The sequence below is a fragment of the Colobus angolensis genome, unplaced genomic scaffold, assembly GCF_000951035.1.
Source record: "Colobus angolensis palliatus isolate OR3802 unplaced genomic scaffold, Cang.pa_1.0 Scaffold498, whole genome shotgun sequence".
Taxonomy (NCBI): domain Eukaryota; kingdom Metazoa; phylum Chordata; class Mammalia; order Primates; family Cercopithecidae; genus Colobus; species Colobus angolensis.
Window position 1 is genome coordinate 956,230 of NW_012118465.1, and position 20,370 is coordinate 976,599.

Sequence of the window (20,370 nt, forward strand, 5' to 3'; positions counted from 1 at the left end):
GAACAACTTCTAAAATAACTCATTAGAACATGTCTTCCATTTAGGAGGAAGCAGTAGCACTACCAGGTACAGTGTTAACACCTGCCGTGATTGACTCCATTGGCCTGCAGAAACTCTCCACCTTTGCAATTGCTCCTTTAAGTTAAGACCTACATCTCCATGGCCCTATTAAAGCTATCCTACTAGGTACTGGAAACCCATTAATTTTGTTCTTAAATGAGATCATGAATGCCACAGAAAATATGTGTGCTGGAAGCACATTACATATTTCTGAAACGTCAATTTTTTTTTTTCTTTTGAGATGGAATCTCACTCTGTCACCCAGGCTGGAGTATAGTGGTGCAATCTTGACTCACTGCAACCTCCGCCTCCCGTGTTCAAGCAATTCTTCTGTCTCAGCCTCCCAAGTAGCTGGGACTACAGGTGCGTATCACCATGATTGGCTAATTTTTGTATATTTAGTAGAGACAGGGTTTCACCATATTGGCCAGGCTGGTCTCGAACTCCTGACCTCGTGATCCACCCGCCTCAGCCTCCCAAAGTGCTGGGATTAAAGGCATGAGCCATTGCACCTGGCCTGAAGCATCAATTGTACTTGCACCTTCTGGGTAGAAGGAAATTATTTTTATATGAAACATTAATAAGTATATACTAAGATTCACTATAGTGAACTAAAGTGAACTACTCTGGGAACAATGATGACATCCCAAGCTAGTTAGAGTTTCTCCCCCAGCAAAGTGAAGTTCTTCCATAGCTGCCATATTGCTCTTCCGCAGAGATTTGGGCAGGCTGTGAGATCCAGAGTTGTAAACATGCAGGGAAATTTCTATGTGACCCAGACTGCTAGACTGAAACCTTCTGAAGATCACTGTCCTATAGAGACCCAACATGAGTTAATGAAGCCTGTTCTGTACCTTCTCCCAGCTCTGTAGTAGACTGGGTCAGATGCAATCTAGAGGGCCCACCCCCAGCCTGCTTCAGTACTGGTTTGCATCCAACCAGTCTAAGCACGGACTGTATGAGAGCCTTCCTTTCCTTGCTCAAACTTGACAAGTCTGTGAACTGAGTGGCGCCTCTGTCCCTGGGCTCCACGCCGGGGCCTCTGCTTGTGGCTCAGACAAGCCACAGGCATCGCTGTGAGCTAACACAAACCAGTCCCTGGCTAAAAAATCTCTCAGGTTTGTGGTCCTCCCTAGCGTCCATCCTCATCAGAGGTGCACTTATTTCTTTACCATCTTTCTTTACCCAGAAACAAAGCTATTTGCAATGCTCAGGCTCCCATGGTTTTTACTTCTCTCACTTAAATTAACATGAAACACAGTAATAAATTCCCACCAGATGTCTCTTCTGACTCAGACAATAATCTTTTCTTAAAAAAGGACTGACTGTTCTAAGTATTAGAAATGATACAGCACACCTTTGTTTTAAGCAGCTGTCAAGTCCTCCCAGTAAGATGTCCTTGGAGAAGATGAAAGAGCTTCAGCTGGAGGAAAAATTTCTACACCCAGAAACTAGAGAAGTGAATGGAATCCTCATGGCCAAAATGATTAGTGATAATTGGGACAAAATCTGGAATTTCCAAGCAAAACCTGATGATCTCCTCATTGCAACCTATGCAAAGGCAGGTGGGTATAAGGAAATGGCAGGAAAGCCAGATTTAGCAGAGCACTGACACCTGGGGTGAGTTTCCCAATTTAAAAATACAGGTTGTCACCAGTGCTGGCCCTGGAAAAAAATGAAAACCAGAGTTGCTCATGATCTCCAATCCTCTACAGTCCAAGATCTTCCTTTTATTTGGTCCCTGTAAAAGAGACTGCCAGAATCCCAAATCCCCAAAGGACTGAAGGAATTACAAAGAGCACAGAGGTTCTTACAGTAAACTTGCCAGCCAGCCAGTCCCTGCTCCCATCTGCTAAGCCCTCCTGGAATTCACCACAGTTCTTGCCCTTAAGAAGCTCCTCCCAGTGGAGAGAGATGTGGAACTGAATGCTTTCACCCCACTATAAAAAGCACTGATAGAGTTGGGGCCAAAATGTATGTGCGCATGATGGGGAAGATGTGAGAAAGGGAAGGTGGCATTTACCAGAATCTTATGAAAGGAAGAGGAGTTTGTGGGAAAAGCAAGAGTCAGAAATGGCAAAGAGTGTCCTAGGCTTGTGCAGGGTGGAGGAATGGGAACATCACCACCAGCAAGACTGTGAGGATGACTCATAATCCCCCATGTTATCTGAATATATAATTTCAGGCAGTGTGACCAAGTGAGGTAAAGGACTTTAATGAGTTTGGGAAAGTCAGTGGCCACTTGACTGAACATGAAGAACACTAGATATCCATAACCAGAAAGATTTCAGAAAAGGGTCCCTTCACCACAGTTCATGAAAATGTGTTTCTGTCCTCTTTGGCTCCAAACTCCCCTCCTTAGCCTCACTGCCTTCTTATTAACTCAGCATTGGCTGGCCAGGGCTTTCTTAATAAACTTAGGTAGGGGCTTGCTATTAGTAAGTTTCAGTTTCTCTAGAATCTCCTTTCTGTTTGATTTGTATTGGACACTTCTCTTTGTCCGGATGTGAAGGTAAACCTATATTACCTAAGGGCAGAAATTTTGTTTCAGTTTGCATGGGAAATTATGCAGTTGGCCCCAAGGCCCTCCATCCCAAGGCCTCAGTGCTTCCCCAGTCTTACTCCCCCATCTCTCCCAGAACCTCAACTTCCTGCGAGCCCTCCTTCCTCCCCAGTGTGGAATATGCATGCCTTTGTCTTAGCTCCTGAGGCTCCTCGCCTAGGATGCTGTGCCTCCTTTGTTAACATGGGCATTCTATTCCCACTTCAGCCCTTCATTTCAGAGCTACCATCCCCTTCCTCCACTGAGCCCTACTGACCCCTTTCCCAGTGAGTCCGCCCTCCTGTGAACTCCTAGAGCACTTCACACATCTTTACAGCCCTTCCTGGAACAGTTTCTCTTTCGTTTCTCTGCATGTGACTCATGCTTCAGTTAGCATCAGGTTTGGCTGCAAGCCACAGAGCCATCAAAAGTAGCAAGAAGAAAATGGATATTTGGTGGACAATTAGCTCTCTCTGTTTCAGTCCACCTTTTTGCCTACCCACACGTCCATTTACAGGCCTCTTCTGTATCAGTTAAGATTCTATTTGACTACAAGTGTTAGAAAACCCAAAACAACACAAAGAGAAAAGCAGTCAAGAGGCTGGTAGCCTGGGGCTGAAACAGCGGCTGCCTTGGTCATGAGCCACCCTGGTTCCTTCTAGCTTTCTGCTCCACCATCCTCAGGTGTGGCTTTTGAGTTTATGGTCCAGTATGACTGCTGGGGCTCCAACCACCACAGGCACATTCCAAATACCAGCAAGGAGGTAGGAAGGAATGAATAAGGTCATGCCCTTTCCTTTCACGACAGGTTACCAGAATTTACTGGCATGGCCACATTTATCTGCAAGAAATAGTAGAAAATATAACCTTTAAGCCCAACAGCTATATGCCAAGCTAAAAACTGAGAATCTATTAATTTGAAAGGGAAGGGAAGAACGCATACTAGCTATGGCAAGAAGCAGTCTCTGTCACATCTTATCTCCTCCCAAAATATTGTAAGCTTGTTAAAGCAGATATAATGGCTAATTCATCTTTGTATCTCCCTACTTTCATTTGCTTCAATATTCAACCATGAAGCTATATTCATTAGGTGCAAAGCCCCATGGTATGTACTATGAACAAAGGGAAAAAAAATTGAGTCCTTACCTCCAAAGAGCTCTTAGTGGCAAGAAAACAATATATAAGCAGACTATGATAATCAAAGAGCACAGACAGGGGCTGGTGCTCAGAGGAGAGGCCCCACCCACTCTGGGTGGTATGCGAAAGCCCCACTCACCTTGGGGTTCATGTGGAAGAGAGGGCAGGTGAGCTGATCCTGCTCAACACTCAGCAATTGGGAGATTAACTAAATACATGAGTAACCATGAAAATAGAATTAAATTGTGCCACGAATAGGTGAAGATGAGAATAACCAATGCTTCTAGGCACAACCTGGACACAGGAGATTGTGGACATGATCCAAAATGATGGGGATGTGCAGAAGTGCCAGAGGGCCAACACCTTTGACCGCCATCCTTTCATCGAGTGGACACTGCCCCCACCCCTCAACTCAGGTAAGTTTGCCCGAGTGAGACCTACTGGGGTTGAAACCACTGTACTGGGTCAGTTTTCACCCAAGAGGAAAATCATTTCTGCAGTTAGCCTTTTAGAAACTATGTCCATAAGGAACTGGCAATGAGTTTGAAGGGGGTTCACGTCAAAATACCTGGGGAGAAAAGTACTGCCGTAAATGATTACACTTTACTCCAAATATACTAAGAATGCAAGATATAGAAGGCACCCTTGAAGATTCTGTAATCAGGTTGGGAATAAAGGACATGTTTTTATAAAGCCAATTGTAACAAATAGTTTTCACAGTAGGAGACAAGCCTTTGGTAAGAAGGCACAGACATTAAAATCACACAGTCAAGCTTCAAATGCTGGTATGGATTTCTTATCTGGGTACCTTGAGCAAGTCATTAAGCATTTCAAAGCTTAATTTTTCTTCATGTCTAAAATAATAATACCTAATATATATTGAAACCCTGTTATTGATTGGGACAATTATTTCAGCAACATTTATTGAAAAATATTTTTTAATCTTTCCTCCCATTGAATTGTCTTGACTCCTTTGCCAAAATTAATTAACTGTTTATGTCTGGGTATATTTCTGGATTTTCTATTCTGCTTCTCTCCTTGATGTATCAGTCTTTATGCCAATATTACACTGTTTAATTATAATTCCTGTAGTTTTATAATAAGTTTTGAAGTTAAGCAGAAATAAGACCTCCCCATTTCTTTCTCTCTTTTTTTTTTTTTTTTTTGCTTTAGCTATTCTAGGATCTTTGTATTTTCATATAAATTCTACAATCAAGTTGTCAGTTGCTACTAAAACCAACAAGCAAACAAAGAAACAAAGACCCCCTCATGTTTTGGTTGAGATTGCATTAAATCTATACATCTATTTGGAAAGAATTAATACCATAACAAAATTGGCTTTTCTGGCCTATGAAAGTGCTTTATGACTTCAATTATTTAGAATGTTTTAAATATCAGTCAGTAATGATTTACAGCTTTCATTATATCTGTCACATCTTTAGTCAAATTTAATCATAATTATTTTTGCTTTATTATTTTGTTAAAATATATTTCAATATTGTTATATTTTAATTTATATGTTGCTGATATGTTGAAATATATTGATTTTTTGTTTGCCCTTGTGTCTTGCAACTTGACTTATTAGTTCTAGATTTTTTTGTACTTTTTGATTGGATAGTGGATTTTCTACACAGACAATGATGTCGTCTTTGAATGAAGACAATTTTACTTCTTGCTTTCTAGTCTTGATTTCTACTATTTCTTTTTCTTGCCTTATTTCACTATCATCTGGAGTCTCCAGTGCATGTTGAATAGAAATAATTAGAGCAAAATTCTTGCCTTGTCTCTAATCTTAGTGGAAAAGGATTCGTTCTTTCATCATTAAGTGTAATATTAAATGCAGATTTTTTTAGATATCATTTATCAGACTGAAGAAGTTTCTTTTTATTCCATGTTTTCTCAGAGTTTTTAATAATAAACCACTGCTGCATTTAGTCAAATGTTTTTTGACTTGGGAATTCAATTAATGTATTTAAATTCATTCTTTGTTTAGAGTTATCAATTTTTGTCTGATCGTCATGTTAAATGTACTTGTTTTTAATATGTAGTGTTTAGTTACATTTAATTTCACTACATTTTTCAGAATTTTTGTAATTTTATACCAGAGGTGTTTAGTAGAAGTTTTCAATTTCCAGATGAAAGTGCTTCTTTGGTTTTTGTCTTTGTGTTTGATTTCTAGTTTTGTTGCATTGTGATAAGAGGCTATTGTTTGTAAAATGTCAATGCTATGAAATCTACTGATGTTTTACTTGTGCCTTAATGTATAATTATTTTATGAATTTTCTACATTTGCTTGAGAAGAAAGTATATTCTCTATTACCCAAAAGATTTAACATATTATGTTGTTTAAATACTTTGTATTCTTCTCCTTTTTTCCAGTTGACTTATTTTGCACTGAAAGTTAAAATATCCTATTATTAATGTGTTCTGTTTGCATCTACTGTGGTTTCTGTTTTATATAAGTGGTTACTTGATGATGTGGTACACAGATACTCATGATTACTATATTTTATTAGTATAATGGAATTTTTCACATTATGAAGTTTCTTCTTTGTGTCATACATATTTGGGGTTGAATCCTAATTTGTCTTATAGCATCACAATCCTTGCTTTTTTTTTTAATTTTTAACATTTGTAGGTTCATAGTAAATGTATATATTTACGGGATACATAAGATACAGGCATACAGGCATACAGTGCATAATAATTACATCATGGAGAATGGGGTATCCATCCCTGCAGGCATTTATGCTTTGTGTTACAAACAATCCAAGTATACTTTTAGTTATTTTAAAATTTACAATTAAATTATCATTGACTATAGTCACTCTGTTGTGCTAACAAATAATAGGTCTTATTAATTCTTTCTAACTAATTTTTGTACCCGTTAACCATCCCCACATCCCCCACACACACCCACACTACCATTCCCAGCTTCTGGTAACCATCTCCATGAGTTCAATTGTTTAGATTTTTAGTGAGAACATGTAATGTTTGTCTTTTTGTGCCTGGCTTATTTCGCTTAATACAATGATCTCCAGTTCTATCCATGTTGTTGCAAGTGACAGGATCTTTTTTTATGGCTGAATAATACATCCTTTAAGACAGCAAATTCCTTTCTGGCCCAAAGTGTGTCTATCCACTCATCTCATGGAGACTTAGCTTGCTTCCAAATCTTGGCTATTGTGAACAGTGCTACAACAAACATGAGATTGCAAATAATTCTTTGACATACTGATTTCCTTTCTTTTGGGTATATACCCAGCAGTGGGATTGCTGGATCCTATGGCAGCTCTATATCAAGCTTTTTGAGGAATCTCCGAAGTGTTCTTTATAGAGGTTGTACTAATTTACATTGCCAACGACGGTGTAGAAAAGTTCCCTTTTCTCTGCATCCTCACCAGCATTGTTTATTGCCTGTCTTTTGGATATAAGCCATTTTTACTAGGATGAAATGGTATTTCACTGTAGTTTGGATTTCTCTGATTATCAACAATGTTGTGCACCTTTTCATATGCCTGTTTGCCATTTGTTTGTCTTCTTTTCAGAAATGTCTATTCAAATCTTTTACCCATTTTTTGATTGGATTATTGGATTTTTTTCCCATACAGTTGTTTAAGCTCCTTATATATTCTGGTTATTAATCCCTTGTCAAGTGGGTAGTTTGCAAATATTTTCTCCTATTCTGTGGATTGTCTCTTCACTTTGTCGGTTGTATTTTTAGCTGTGCAGGACCTTCTTAACTCGATGTGATCCCATTCATCCATTTTGGCTTCTGTTGCCTGTGCTTGTGGGGTATTACTCAAGATATTTTTGCCCAGACCAATGTCCTGAAGAGTTTTCCCAGTGTTTTCTTGTAGTAGTTTCATAGTTTGAGGTCTTAGGTTTAAGTCTTTAATTCATTTTTATTTCATTTTTGTATACAGTGAGAGATAGAGGTGTAGTTTCATTTTTCTGCTTACTGATACCATTTTCCCAAGCACCATTTTTTGAAGAGACTGTCTTTTCCCCAGTGTATATTCTTGGCATCTTTGTCAAAAATGGTTCACTGTAACAGTGTGGATTTGTTTCTGGGTTCTCTATTCCATTTGATTGATCTGTGTGTCTGTTTTTCTGCTAGTATCATGGTGCTTTGGTTATTTGAAGTCAGGTAATGTGATTTCTCCAGTTTTGTTCATTTTGCTTAGGATAGCCTTGGCTATTCTGGGTCTTTTGTGGTTCCATGTAAATTTTAGGATTGTTTATTCTATTTCTGTGAAAAAACTGTCATCGGTATTTTGATAGAGATTACATTACATATATAGATTGCTTTGGGTAGTATGATCATTTTAACAATATTGATTCTTCCAGTTCAGGGACACAGAATATCTTTCCATTTTTTGGTGTCCTCTTCAAATTCTTTCATCAGTATTTTACAGTTTTTATTATAAAGATCTTTCAGTTATTTGATAAAGTTAATTCCTAGGTATTTAATTTTATTTGTAGTTATTATAATCAGTAGTACTTTTAAAATTTCTTTTTCAGATCATTTACTGTTGTCATATAGAAATGCTACTTATTTTTGTATGTTGATTTTGTATCCTGCTGTATTACCAAATTTTTTTATCAGCTCTAATAGTTTTTCTGTGGAGTCTTTAGGATTTTCCAAATATAAGATTGTATCATCTGCAAACAAGGATAATTTAACTTCTTCCTTTCTAATTTGAATGTCTTTTATTTCCTTCTCTTCTCTGATTGTTCTAGCTGAGACTTCTAGTACTGTATTGAATAACTGTGGTGACAGTGGCATCCTTGTCATGTTCTAGATTTTAGAGCAAAGGCTTTCAGTTTTTCCCCATTCAGTATGATACTAGCTGTGGGTCTGTCATATATGGCTTTTTTTATGTTGAGGTGTGTTTCTTCTATCGCCTGTTTTTTGAGGATTTTCATTATGAGTTCCCACATGCTCCAGAGGTGCCATCTGGGAGCCAGAGACTACAGTCAAAAACCTCAGAAGTCAACCTGGTATACTGTACTGTGACTAAACCGGCATTCAAACCACAAGATGTAGTCCTGCCCACTCTTCCTTCCGCTTTCCAAAGGCAGAGGAGCCTCATCCCAGGGCCACCGCCACCACAGGCCCATAGGGAATGCTGCCAGACTACCACTGATGTTCCCTTAAGGCCCAAGGGCTCTTCAGCTTGTGGTGAATGTTGCCTGGCCTGGGACACACCCATCAGGGAAGTGGTCTCCCCTCTGCCCCAGGGAAGGTTCAGAAATGTCATCCAAGAGCCAAGTTCTGGAATCAGAGTCTCCAAGAGCCTACTTGGTGCTGTGGCCCACTGTGGTCAACCTGGTACCTGAAGCCAGCATATCTCAAGGTCTCACTCAGGGCCCTCAACATAGTACCTGAATGTTGCTGTTGGTTATTCAGGACCCAAGGACTTTTCAGTTAGCAGGTGATGAATGCTGCCAGGACTGGTTTTTTTTTTTTTTTTTTGAGACAGACTCTCACTCTGTCAACCAGTCTGGAGTGCAAAGATGCAATCTTGTTTCACTACAACCTCCGCCTCCCAGGTTCAAGTGATTCTCCTGCCTCAGCCTCCCAAGTATTTGTGATTACATGTGCATGCCACCACATCCAGTTAATTTTTGTATTTTTAGTAGAGATGGTGTTTCACTATATTGGCCAGGCTGGTCTCAAACTCCTGACCTTGTGATCCACTTGCCTCAGTCTCCCAAAGTGCTAGGATTACAGGCGTGAGCCACCATGCCTGGCCAGGACTCATTCTTAAAGATCCTTCCCTTTAAGACAGCGGATTCCCTTCTGGCCCAAAGTGTGTCTAGAAATGTCTGGGAGCTAGGTCCTGGAAGGGAAGCCTCAAAACTCTGACCTGTGCCTTATCCTGCTATGACTGAGCTGGTATTCAAGATGCAAGACAAACTCCACCCCACTCTTCCCACTTCTCTCCTCAGATGGAAGTAACAGATCTCTTTTGGGCCTATGAGTTGTGCAGCCTGGAAATAGGGGAGGGATGATGCCAGGACTCCCTTAGCCACACCCACTGGTATCTCAGTAGGTCTTGTACCCTGACCAGTCCATTGTCTCTGAGCCCAGTTCAGCACTAGGACTGTCCTAGGAGTGGCAGTCCTTGTCGCCTAGACTGCCTTTTGAGTTTATTTATAGCCCCAAAGCACTTTGGACCTCAAAGCTTGCAAGAACTCAAATTCCAACCACTGGAATCAGTGATTCCCCTCTTATTAGGGCTGGTTTAAATGCTCCCTCTGTGGGCAGGCGCCTGCTGAGTTTGGTCCAGTTTTGCTTTCTGCTGTAAGCAGACAACACTGAGTTCAATGCCTCACAATTGCTGAGCTCTCCCTACCCCAGTGCACAGAAACGCTCTCAGCACCACGCTGCCACTTCATGGGGGAGAAGAAGGGGTGTTGTTGGCAATTCAAGAGTCATGTTTTTCTTTAACTTCTTTGGTGACTCTTTCAAGGATACAAAGTTAAAACCAAGTACTGTGAGTGCTCATCTGATTTTTGGTTCTTATGAAGGAGCTTCTTTGGTGTAGATAGTTATTAAGGTGGCATTCTTTGCACAGCAGAGTGGGCAGAGAGGTGGCATGATCAGTGGAGCCTTCTATTCATCCTCTTGCTCTCTACAATCCTTGCTTTCTTATAGTTTGTGTTTTATATCTTTATCCATTCTTTTATTTTTACCTTATATTAATTATTGTGTTTCCAGGTATTCACTTGTATAATGCATATAGTTAGGTTTTCCTTTACAAGCCAATTTGAAAAATATTAATAGGTTATTTAAGCCACTCACATTTATTGATATGACTGATATGTTTGGTCACAATTATGTCATATCATCATTTGTTCAAATTACTGTAGTAATAAGTAATATTTACTGTGTTTCTTTCCCTATTTAATGTGTCCTTTTTATTTTCCTTTTTGTTTTTTTAAAAAAAGTGGGGGATTGTTTGTTTTGAAGGTGTATTTGGTATTTAGAAAAGTTTTTATTTTCATCATAGTGGTTACTTGTGTATTATTACCCTTTACAAAACCTTAATTCCTCCTTTCTCTTACTTAACATTTTACTATCTGATCTGCTGGTTTCAAAGGAATCCTGTGACTCCTCCTATTAATTATATAATAGCAAATAATCATATTTCAAATATTAAGTTGTATTATTACTACTTTGTGGGAACCTATAAGGTTTACACATTATTCTTCTACTCTCGATCTACCATCATTAATTTAGTTGTAATATTATATAATGTGAAATATTCACCATCGATCCTTTTTGCAAAGATTTCCAAATCATTTATTGATTGAATGGAACCTATTCTAGTTAATTCATCAGGAAAGGCACATGTGTATTGTATTCCCTAGTCCTTGCACATTTAAACCTTTTTTTGTCTATCCTTGATACTTGAAGCACAGCCTGCCTGGGGATAACAACTTTTGTTCACATTTTCTGTCCTTAATTTCTTTAAAATGCTGATCAACAGTTTCCTTGCTTTTGATGATGTTTTCAAGAGTCTGATGCCAATTTGGTTCTATTGACTTTAAGGATTATTTCTTCTTTTGCATGAGGCATGAATTTTTTTAATCATAAAATATAATAATTTTACCATATATTTCAGAGTTGATCATTATGAATCAACTTTCCTGATATCCCATGGTTAACATATAAATTCCAGTCTTTTTCTCCAGAAAACTGTTTCAGATTACAGGTTTAAATACTAGTTTTATTCTACTGTTTTCATTTTATTCTCAGGGACTCCAACTTCTACTAGTGTTAGACCTTCTTTACCTGTCTTCAATGTCAGCCACTTGCTCTCTGAACCTTTTTACATCTTTCTTTTTCTTGTGTCATTGTCTTAATTGTTTTAGTGCTTTTCATCAACAGCATTTATATTTTCACTTAAATCTATTCCGCATTATCCACTTTATAATTTAATTTTTAATGTTATTTTGCCTTTTTCTTCTACTTCTTTGTTGAGTTCAATCAAATCTTTTTCACTTTCCTTTTTTGTCCATGTTCTTCCTTACTTTTTGTACTTCTGATTTCAGATTTTACTTTTGTATTCTCAAATATTTGTTTCAAGATATTTAATTTAGTTTAAAATGTTGCATTTTCATTTTCAGCTTTGTAGTTGATTTTGTGGGGATTTGATTTATTTTTTTATTTGACTCCTTGATCTTTGTAATAGCTTTGTGTCAGTGAAATCTGTGGGTTTTTTTCTATTTTTATATACTTCATGAACATAGTTTCTAGCTTGAAAACATCCTCTTCTGTCTGTTCTACTTTCTTCTGTGCAGTTTTGTTTATAAGTACTTAGTACTGGTTAGTGGGGAGGAGAAGAAATTGGCATGCTTTTTCTTTCTCTCTTTTATGCAAAATTTTTACTTTAATTTTCCACCTCTTGCTTCCTTCTATCCCTTTACTGCTGTGCCACCAAGAAGAACCTCCCTTTCCTTACATATCTCATTCTCCACCAGAAGCTACCTTCTCCATTACTCACACTTATGCTTTACTTGCAAGCCTCTCCCCTGAGGTTGGTGCTGCACATGGCTACATCCAGCCTATATTCAGCATTTTAACAGTTAGTGTTGGATTTTCTATTTCCAGGAATGATTTTGTCTATACTTTATCTAAGTCTCTCTTGCCTCTCTACTGTTTTTCACAAACTTTCTCTTCCTTGACTCTCCACACTCATAGACTCACTGATTTCTAATCCTGGCTTTCACATTTACTAACTTGGAAAAATGACTTGATCACTATAAGGTAGTTTTTCAACTAAAAATACTTCCCAGCACAATGCTTGCACATGTCTGATAGCTGTTGTTGTTCTTGTCCTTGAAAGTAAAAGTTGAAAGAAAATCTAGCATGCTTTAGAGCTACTGGGGCTATTATAGAGCTGTTCTCACCAACCTCAAACATCTTTATCTGCCCACACAAGTACACACCAATGCCCAACAAGCAAGGGAAGTAATGTGCCTCCATAGTTTTCAATATTTCATCAGTGCTTTCCACTACCAGAAGAAGCAGTAAAGTTGTCATCAAAAAGGAAACATAGGCATAAAAATTATTATTTTAGAGAGCTGACTATTGGGTCAGTCTGATTTCAAATGATTGGCACAGTAGTAATATTAAATCTATGCAGCTGATAAGAAATGTTTGGCTGAATGGTGTGGCCTTATTTCCCAGGTCTGGATCTGGCTAACAAGATGCCTTCTCCTAGAACTCTGAAGACTCATCTGCCTGCTCAGATGCTACCACCTTCCTTCTGGAAAGAAAATTCAAAGGTAAGAAGAGCCAACTCTTCAAACTGAGTTTGATTGGCATGGCCAAATAATGTCTCCAAGTAGAAACAGTCAAAGATACTAAAAGAAAGATAGCCAGTGGAGCCATAGGGCAGATGGTGGCATTACCCCACATTCCCACACACTCCACTCTGGATTCATCTTCCTCCAAAATACTATTTTGGGGTATATGTTGGGAAATTTTCAGACAAAATTATTCTGACCATCTGCCATCTAAGCCACATTCAAAGAAGGTGATCAATGAAACAAAGCAGGTATTTCCTGAGGAAGAGTGATCTCTTAGATTGTGTCCTCTAAGGAGCTGGCAGAGTCAGACCTAAAAGAGAACTATTTGGAGGAAAACCTGTGAAAAGAGGAGTAAGACAAACAAGTATGGACAGCAATAAGACCATGATGCAAGTCTGATCCCTATGAAGGAGAGGCAAGGAAGGAGAGTTGAAGACTCAGACTACAGTCATGAGTCATGATTCATCCAAGCTGATGGGGAGTCCTCCAGCCAAAGTCAACCATCAGAGAGTCCCATATCTCATAGACTGGGCCTGCCTTAGCATGCCTGCTGTGCTTACTCATTAGCCAACAGCAGCCGTTTGGAAATGTGGTCTTATAAAGAACATGGTAGTGGATTCAGAATACAGCAGCTGAGGTCATCCATCACTTACTTTCCATATCCAGAGATCTGAACAGCCCATGTTCATGGCCACCATTTGGCTGCCCTGATGAGATTATGTACACCTTGGTATCCAAAATTTGCTCCTCTTCTTTTCAGGATGAGAAATATGATTTTGTCTTATTTTGGTCTGGCCCACCCTTAATGCTAACTGAGAGATCAACAGACTCTCAGAAAGCATATCTCATAAAGCAAAATCCTAGGTACTGTTAGACCTTTATTTCCTTCATTTTCAAAAAATATTTTTTTATTTTGACACTTTCTAATTCAGATCCTATAAGTGCAGTGTACATTGAGTGTAGTGGGGTTTCCTTTTGATTTCTGCTTTATAAGTTAGTCTTAAATTAATGAAATGTGTAATATAAACAAAATATCAACTTATACATTTGCAATGAAAAGTATAGCCACTCAGCAGAACCAAATGCTTGTATCAGCTAGACCAGTACATCATCTCCTTCTGGGCAAGCTGCTTTGTAAACACAGTTGTCTGAAGATTGTTGAAAAAGTGAGTTGATGTTAAAAAGTGTTTTTCAGCTATGACAGTTGCAGTCTTTCAACCTTCTAGACTAAATTTACCAAGGAAACCATAATGGTCAAGTCTAACCAAGACTATCTCTCCTTGGTGCAGTGCTCAGATACATGATGCGAGTGATTGCTTTTGACTTCCTATTTGTTCTGAGCTTCCATGACTCACTAGCTCTTCATTTTGTCCATCTCCTATCTCCAAATAAGGTACAATACAATTGAATAGTTTTCCAAGTATCTGCTTGCTTTGCTCCCCCAATTTGCTGATTTGCTTCCCTGAGATCATGCCCAGACACCTGGATTTGTGAAAACTTCTTGGTTTATTCCCATAGATAAATACCTTCACTTATTGTATGTTAATTTTATTCCTCAAGAACCAATATTATTTCCAAATCTTGTAGACTCATTGTCAGAAGACACACTAACACTTGGTTAGTCATCATAGTAACATCTTCTTTTTGTAAAATCGGGTCTTCTAAATAATGTAAACATCTTAGTGGCAGCACTTCCATTTATCCACTTAGACTTGGTGTGAATTATTTGAGTAGTAAAAGACTGTATGGAGCTTAGTCCAAGTTTTTCACTTTATGATGGTATGGTAGGCTGAATAATAGTCACTCCAAGACAGCTACATCCTAATCACCAGAGCTGGGAGTATTACCATATACTGCAAAATGGACTACACAGAAGTGACTAAGTTAAGGATCTTGAGATGGGGAGATTATCTTGGATTGTCTTGGTCTTAAATATCAGCACAAGGGTATTTAAAAGATGGAGACAAGCATATCAGAGGAGAAAACAGGAGCTGTGACAACTGAAGCAAGAATTTGGAGTGATTCAAGGAAGGGGTCAAGAGCCAAGGAGTACATGTGGCCTCTAGATACTAAAAACAAGAAAATGAATTTCCCCAGAGCCATTAAAGGAACCAGCCTTGCTGACACTTTGACTTTAGCCCAGTGAAATCTGACCTTCAGAACAGTGAGAGAATAAATCTACATTGTTTTAAGCCATTTGTGGTAATTTGTTACAGCAGCAATTGGAAATTAATACAGATGAATCAAGAGGTTCTCAGAAATTTTATTTGACATTGGATCCCACACCTAATGTACATTTGAATATGTTCCCTGTTTATCCTAGGACTTCCCATTTCCATTTAGGCCTAGAAGGCAATAAGCAACATAAGTGTTAAGGAATATTACACAAAATATACGTACATAATAATAAGACTTTGTACTTGCATCATACTTTTTGACACCATAAATGCTTTCATAAATGCTGGATAGAAAGCCAGCAGTAAGAAAGGGGGCAGAAAAACAGAGTCATGCCAGGACTGTGTTCATCTGAGTGAGCAAAGATGGAAAGCAAGAACCTAGGGCAATTCATTTAGAGTAAAATAGGGCTGGATGATTGGTTGTGTTGGACACAGAAGTTCTGTAGTGAGACACAGGACAAAAATTCTTGAGAAACCACTGAGAATGGTTCCTCCCAAGCCCTGCTAAGATTGCATACAGCAGGGTAGGATGGGATGGGAGCCAGAGTAACGAGGGGAGGAAGGGGTCACCAGGACAAGAAGTCAAGAAGTCAGCTCCTTCTCACCAGACCATGCCTGCCCTATGAGAAGACCATCACACACAGTTCCAAAGATGGACTTAGCACTGCCTCAAGCGTCCTTCAACCTATTCAGCAAATGAATGTAGGAGTGATAATTTATCACTAAGGCTGGGATTCATATCATGGAAATTAAACCAAATGGCTAGCTGTTTTAGCTCCTCCCAGCCTAGAACCTACTTTAGATTCCTTGCTTAGTGAAAGCCAAGGGGAACCTTCACACACTGAAAAATATACCACATGCTACCGTCTACATTTGTCCCTTCAAAATTCATATGTGAAATTTTAACCCCAACAGTGATAATATTAGGAGGTGGGACTTTTGAAAGGAGATTAGGCCATGAGTGGAGAGCCCTCATGAATGGGATTCATGTTTGTAACACATGGCTGTCTCAAGGCAGCAGATTATCACCATACACCAAATCTGCCAGCACCTTTATCTTGGATTCTCCAGCCTGTGGAACTGTGAGAAATAAGGTTTTGTTGTTTATGAGCCACCCAGCATGTGGTATTTTGTTATAGAACCCTGAATGGATGAAGACAACATGGGTAGCCTCCTTAACTTCCAGAAATATCACAGGGTGAATGTAGTATGCACCATGCAAACAGGACACTTCTATAAGAAAAAAAGGGTGCTCTTAATGATCATGCTAAGACCACAGCTATAAATTCGAACTGCACCTAGACAAACTGGAAGGGATAGTCACGTTTGATCATAGAAAATGCATGAACATTCAATTATTCAAATAGGATAGTCCAAGATTCTACAAAGAGGCTTTCTAAGATTATGGTCCTCTGCACTGAATAATGATATTTCTCTGTCTTGTTTTCTCTCTGCGTCTCATTCCTCTTGCTGGCTGATTCCAGATTATCTATGTGGCTAGAAATGCCAAGGACTGTCTGGTCTCCTACTATCATTTCTCAAGAATGAATAAAATGTTGCCTGACCCTGGTACCTGGGAGGAATATGTTGAGACATTCAAAGCTGGAAAAGGTGAGTGGAAGAAAACTGTGAGTTCATATTTCCTTATTCATTCACCTGCTGACAGCAGAAAGAAAGATAATTTTCACTGAATGGCTGTATCCATCAAGGTCTTATGAGGAAGTAGATGGCACTCAAACTGCGTCATCTCTGAAGACTCTAACAAAGAGACTATTTACAAGGCTATAGCAGAGTTTAAGGAAACTGACAAGGGCTAGTGCAGTATTCTGGGGAGAGTACCAGCAGGGAGCCATATCTCTCCAGAGACAAAAGAGGACCCCTTGACAGGAGCTAAAGTCTTTGGTGGGGGAAGCAGTGAGCCAACAGGAAGGGCATCAGGGAAATAAACACAATGTCCTCCTCTCCTTCTGCCTCTAAATGCCTTCCTACACCTCTTGCTGACACAGTCCATCTGTAATCCTGAGGACAAAGGAGGTCATTGACAAAGTCCATGCAGGTTGTTTTGCAGGGCACCAAGCAGAGCACAAGACGATGGAAAGTGGAGTTGGGAGAGACAACAGAAAATACCCAATGAGCCTCTCTATTTACCATCAAAGAGAGTGAAGGTGCCCAAATATCCAGTACTTGTAAATTTTTCACAGTAAAAGTCTTCTTTTTAAAGTCAGCCTGTTCAGAAACAATATTTATTGTGTAATATCGACCAATGCACTATGTGATGATGCAAGGAAAATAAAGGTGTTGAATCCCTGGCCACAAGACAATCTTTCATGGAGTAATAAGTTCAAGGTTGGAAATATAAACCAAGGGATCCAGAATACTCTTTATCTTCACCCTACTTAAAAACAAAAACAAAAACAAAAAAAAACCCTCTCTTCTGCAAATAAGAATTCTGCCCAAGGTCTTTGTCTTCTGGTTGCATTTATTAAATGTCCCCTTTTATTTGAAATATTCATGTCTGTTTTACAAGTTTCATGCTGGCATTGACATCTCATCTCTCTCCTTCCCCTCAGTGCTGTGGGGTTCCTGGTATGACCACGTAAAGGGATGGTGGGATGCAAAAGACCAGCACCGCATTCTCTACCTCTTCTACGAGGACATGAAGGAGGTGAGGGCAGTGCCATCTCCATCAGATCCTCCCACATCCTAGGATACATCAATCCCTGTTTAGAACCCTAGTGCATGGGCTTTCCTGCAGAAGAGCCTTCAGTGCAAGTCCATCACACTGTTTGCAACTCAGTTTTATCCTCAAAAGCTCTAACTACTTTTTTTGGCATTCTAAATTTGCTTTGCTTTAATTCACAGTTTTCAAAATATTCTTCTTCCTCGGGAAATAGCACATGCTTTATAGTTGAATCAATCTGTTGGATCCTGACACTTATAAGCCAGATATCTTTATCTGCAAAACGGTATCATGTCTATCTCATGAGATCATTGTAAAGATTTACACTATCATATTTGTAAAGTGTACATAGTTGTGTTCAAGAAATTTAGCTTCCTTCTCCCTCTTGCACACCTCAACCCCACATCATAAAGCAAAGTTTAATCCATATAAACACTGGTAGGATTAGTCCCACGTATGGGGACAGTGGACTGATTTCTGAATTTCAAACCGTTGGGTATGAGTGGCTGCACAAATTCACTCTCATGACCCAGTGCATAAGCATCCTGGAATTACAAAACTAGCGTCTAAAATGTCCTCAGAAACTTAATCAAAAGCTATAGCTTTCTCTCTTTCTGTATCTCTTTGATCAAAAAGATTCAAGAAATAAGGATTCCTTTTATTCCTCCTCTTAGTGACCTTCTGTTAAGTTCATAGGTTCTTTTTGCCATCTGTTGTAGTCCAAATACTAGAGTTAGTCATACTATGCTTCACCACCAACATTGTTCCTCCTTCACACAACCTTCCCTGTTCTCCCCCAGGAGATATTGTTGCTCCTTCCCACTAAATCTCCTGGCACTCTGTCTGTACACAGGCAGCATGTACTTTCTCAGCCAGCCATGTAGTTGTTTGTGTTTGTGTTTAATTCCTTTCCTTCAAGGTAAGCCTGTTGAGGGCAGGGACAGCCCTCATCTTTGTGTTGCCACAGTATCTGGGACAGTACAGTGCCTGGCAGTAGCAGTCACTTGAGAAATATTTTTAAAATGTGTTTGAATTGATCCTTTAACTCATTTCTCTCCAAATCCTGTCCAAATGGAACATCATCCCCAAGGGAGACCCAACATGATTTGTTTGGTGTGACTGTTCCACATACAGGACCCAAAGCGGGAAATTGAGAAGATACTGAAGTTCCTGGAGAAAGACGTATCAGAGGAAATTCTGAATAAAATCATCTATCACACCTCCTTTGATGTAATGAAGCAAAACCCAATGGCCAACTATACCACTTGGCCCACCAGCATTATGGACCACTCCATCTCCCCTTTTATGAGGAAAGGTAGATAAGCTTTGTAGTCTAAGACATCAAATGGAACTCTGTGGTCCCCACGGTCTGCTTAGATTTTCCAGTAATGTTTCATGCTCCATTATTTATTCTTTCCAGCAGCACCACTGTACAACCTTTGAGAGGCACGTTGCCTGTTTCTCCCCATTCTTGGTGGGGTCCTAAGGGTGCATGCTTACCTCTCCCTGTACTCCTGCAGCAATCACTGAGATTTTGCCTTGTTTCAGGGATGCCTGGAGACTGGAAGAACTATTTTACTGTGGCCCAAAATGAAGAATTTGACAAGGACTACCAGAACAAGATGGCAGCAAGCACCCTAACCTTCCGCACAGAGATCTGAGAGCAGTCAGGGAGTCTGCCCTGAACTTTCTTACCAGATTTTTGCCATTTGAGCCTCATGATCAAGGATACTTAAAACAAAGTCACCCTTCCTCCAGTCTGGAGCTGTTACATACTAGCTGTAGATCCTATGCCACTATGATAATACTTCATCAAAATGTAACCAAATCCTGGGTAGAGTTTTTAATTAAGATACATGATCTCTCATTTAGACACCAACCACATAATGTACTCACCTGTCCTAAGGCAAAATAAAGGCAAGTTAGTTCCATCACTAGTTTACAACAGTGAAATAAATAAAAAGATAAATAAGAGTAGAATTTCTACATAAGAGAAAGTGAGCAAGCGAAGAATGAGGATGAGAAGTGGGCACTAGGGAAAATGTGAGGGGGAACTGGTTTTTATTTTTAAAGGTCGGGAATGAGAGGCAGAGGATAGTCTTACTACTCTTGAAGATATTAGATTAGGAGGTGCAGAGCGTGGCATGAAGGATGGAATGGTGTGAGCTGGGTTTGACTTAGGTGGCTTCAAGCTGAAATGGTCCCCCCAAAAAAGACAAAGGCCACAGGAGAGCGATGAGGAACACAAGAGGAACAAGAAACTCAGCCTACTTCCGTGGTCAACACAAGGCTGGAAAGCAGAGAAAGATTTTATCTTTCAGATGGACTTCTGAGAGAGAGAGGAAGTCTTCAGTGAGCTCAAGAGAAAAATAAAATAAAATATTCAGTGACTCATGCACATTAAGAAAACCTTAAATTTGACATCTCTGTGGAAAATCGTTTTTTATACT

The 20,370-nt window shown here is 39.3% G+C and overlaps 1 protein-coding gene across 1 annotated transcript; it reads left to right on the plus strand.

Annotated features, from left to right (window-relative positions):
• Positions 1-1,453: 1,453 nt before the first annotated feature.
• On the plus strand, positions 1,454-19,581 carry SULT1C3 (sulfotransferase family, cytosolic, 1C, member 3). The gene is made up of 7 exons (XM_011959496.1): positions 1,454-1,625; positions 4,027-4,155; positions 12,942-13,039; positions 16,725-16,851; positions 17,811-17,905; positions 19,055-19,235; positions 19,469-19,581. Exons 1-7 carry the CDS (start codon positions 1,454-1,456, stop codon positions 19,579-19,581), a joined length of 915 nt encoding a protein of 304 aa, XP_011814886.1.
• The last annotated feature ends 789 nt before the right edge of the window (positions 19,582-20,370 follow it).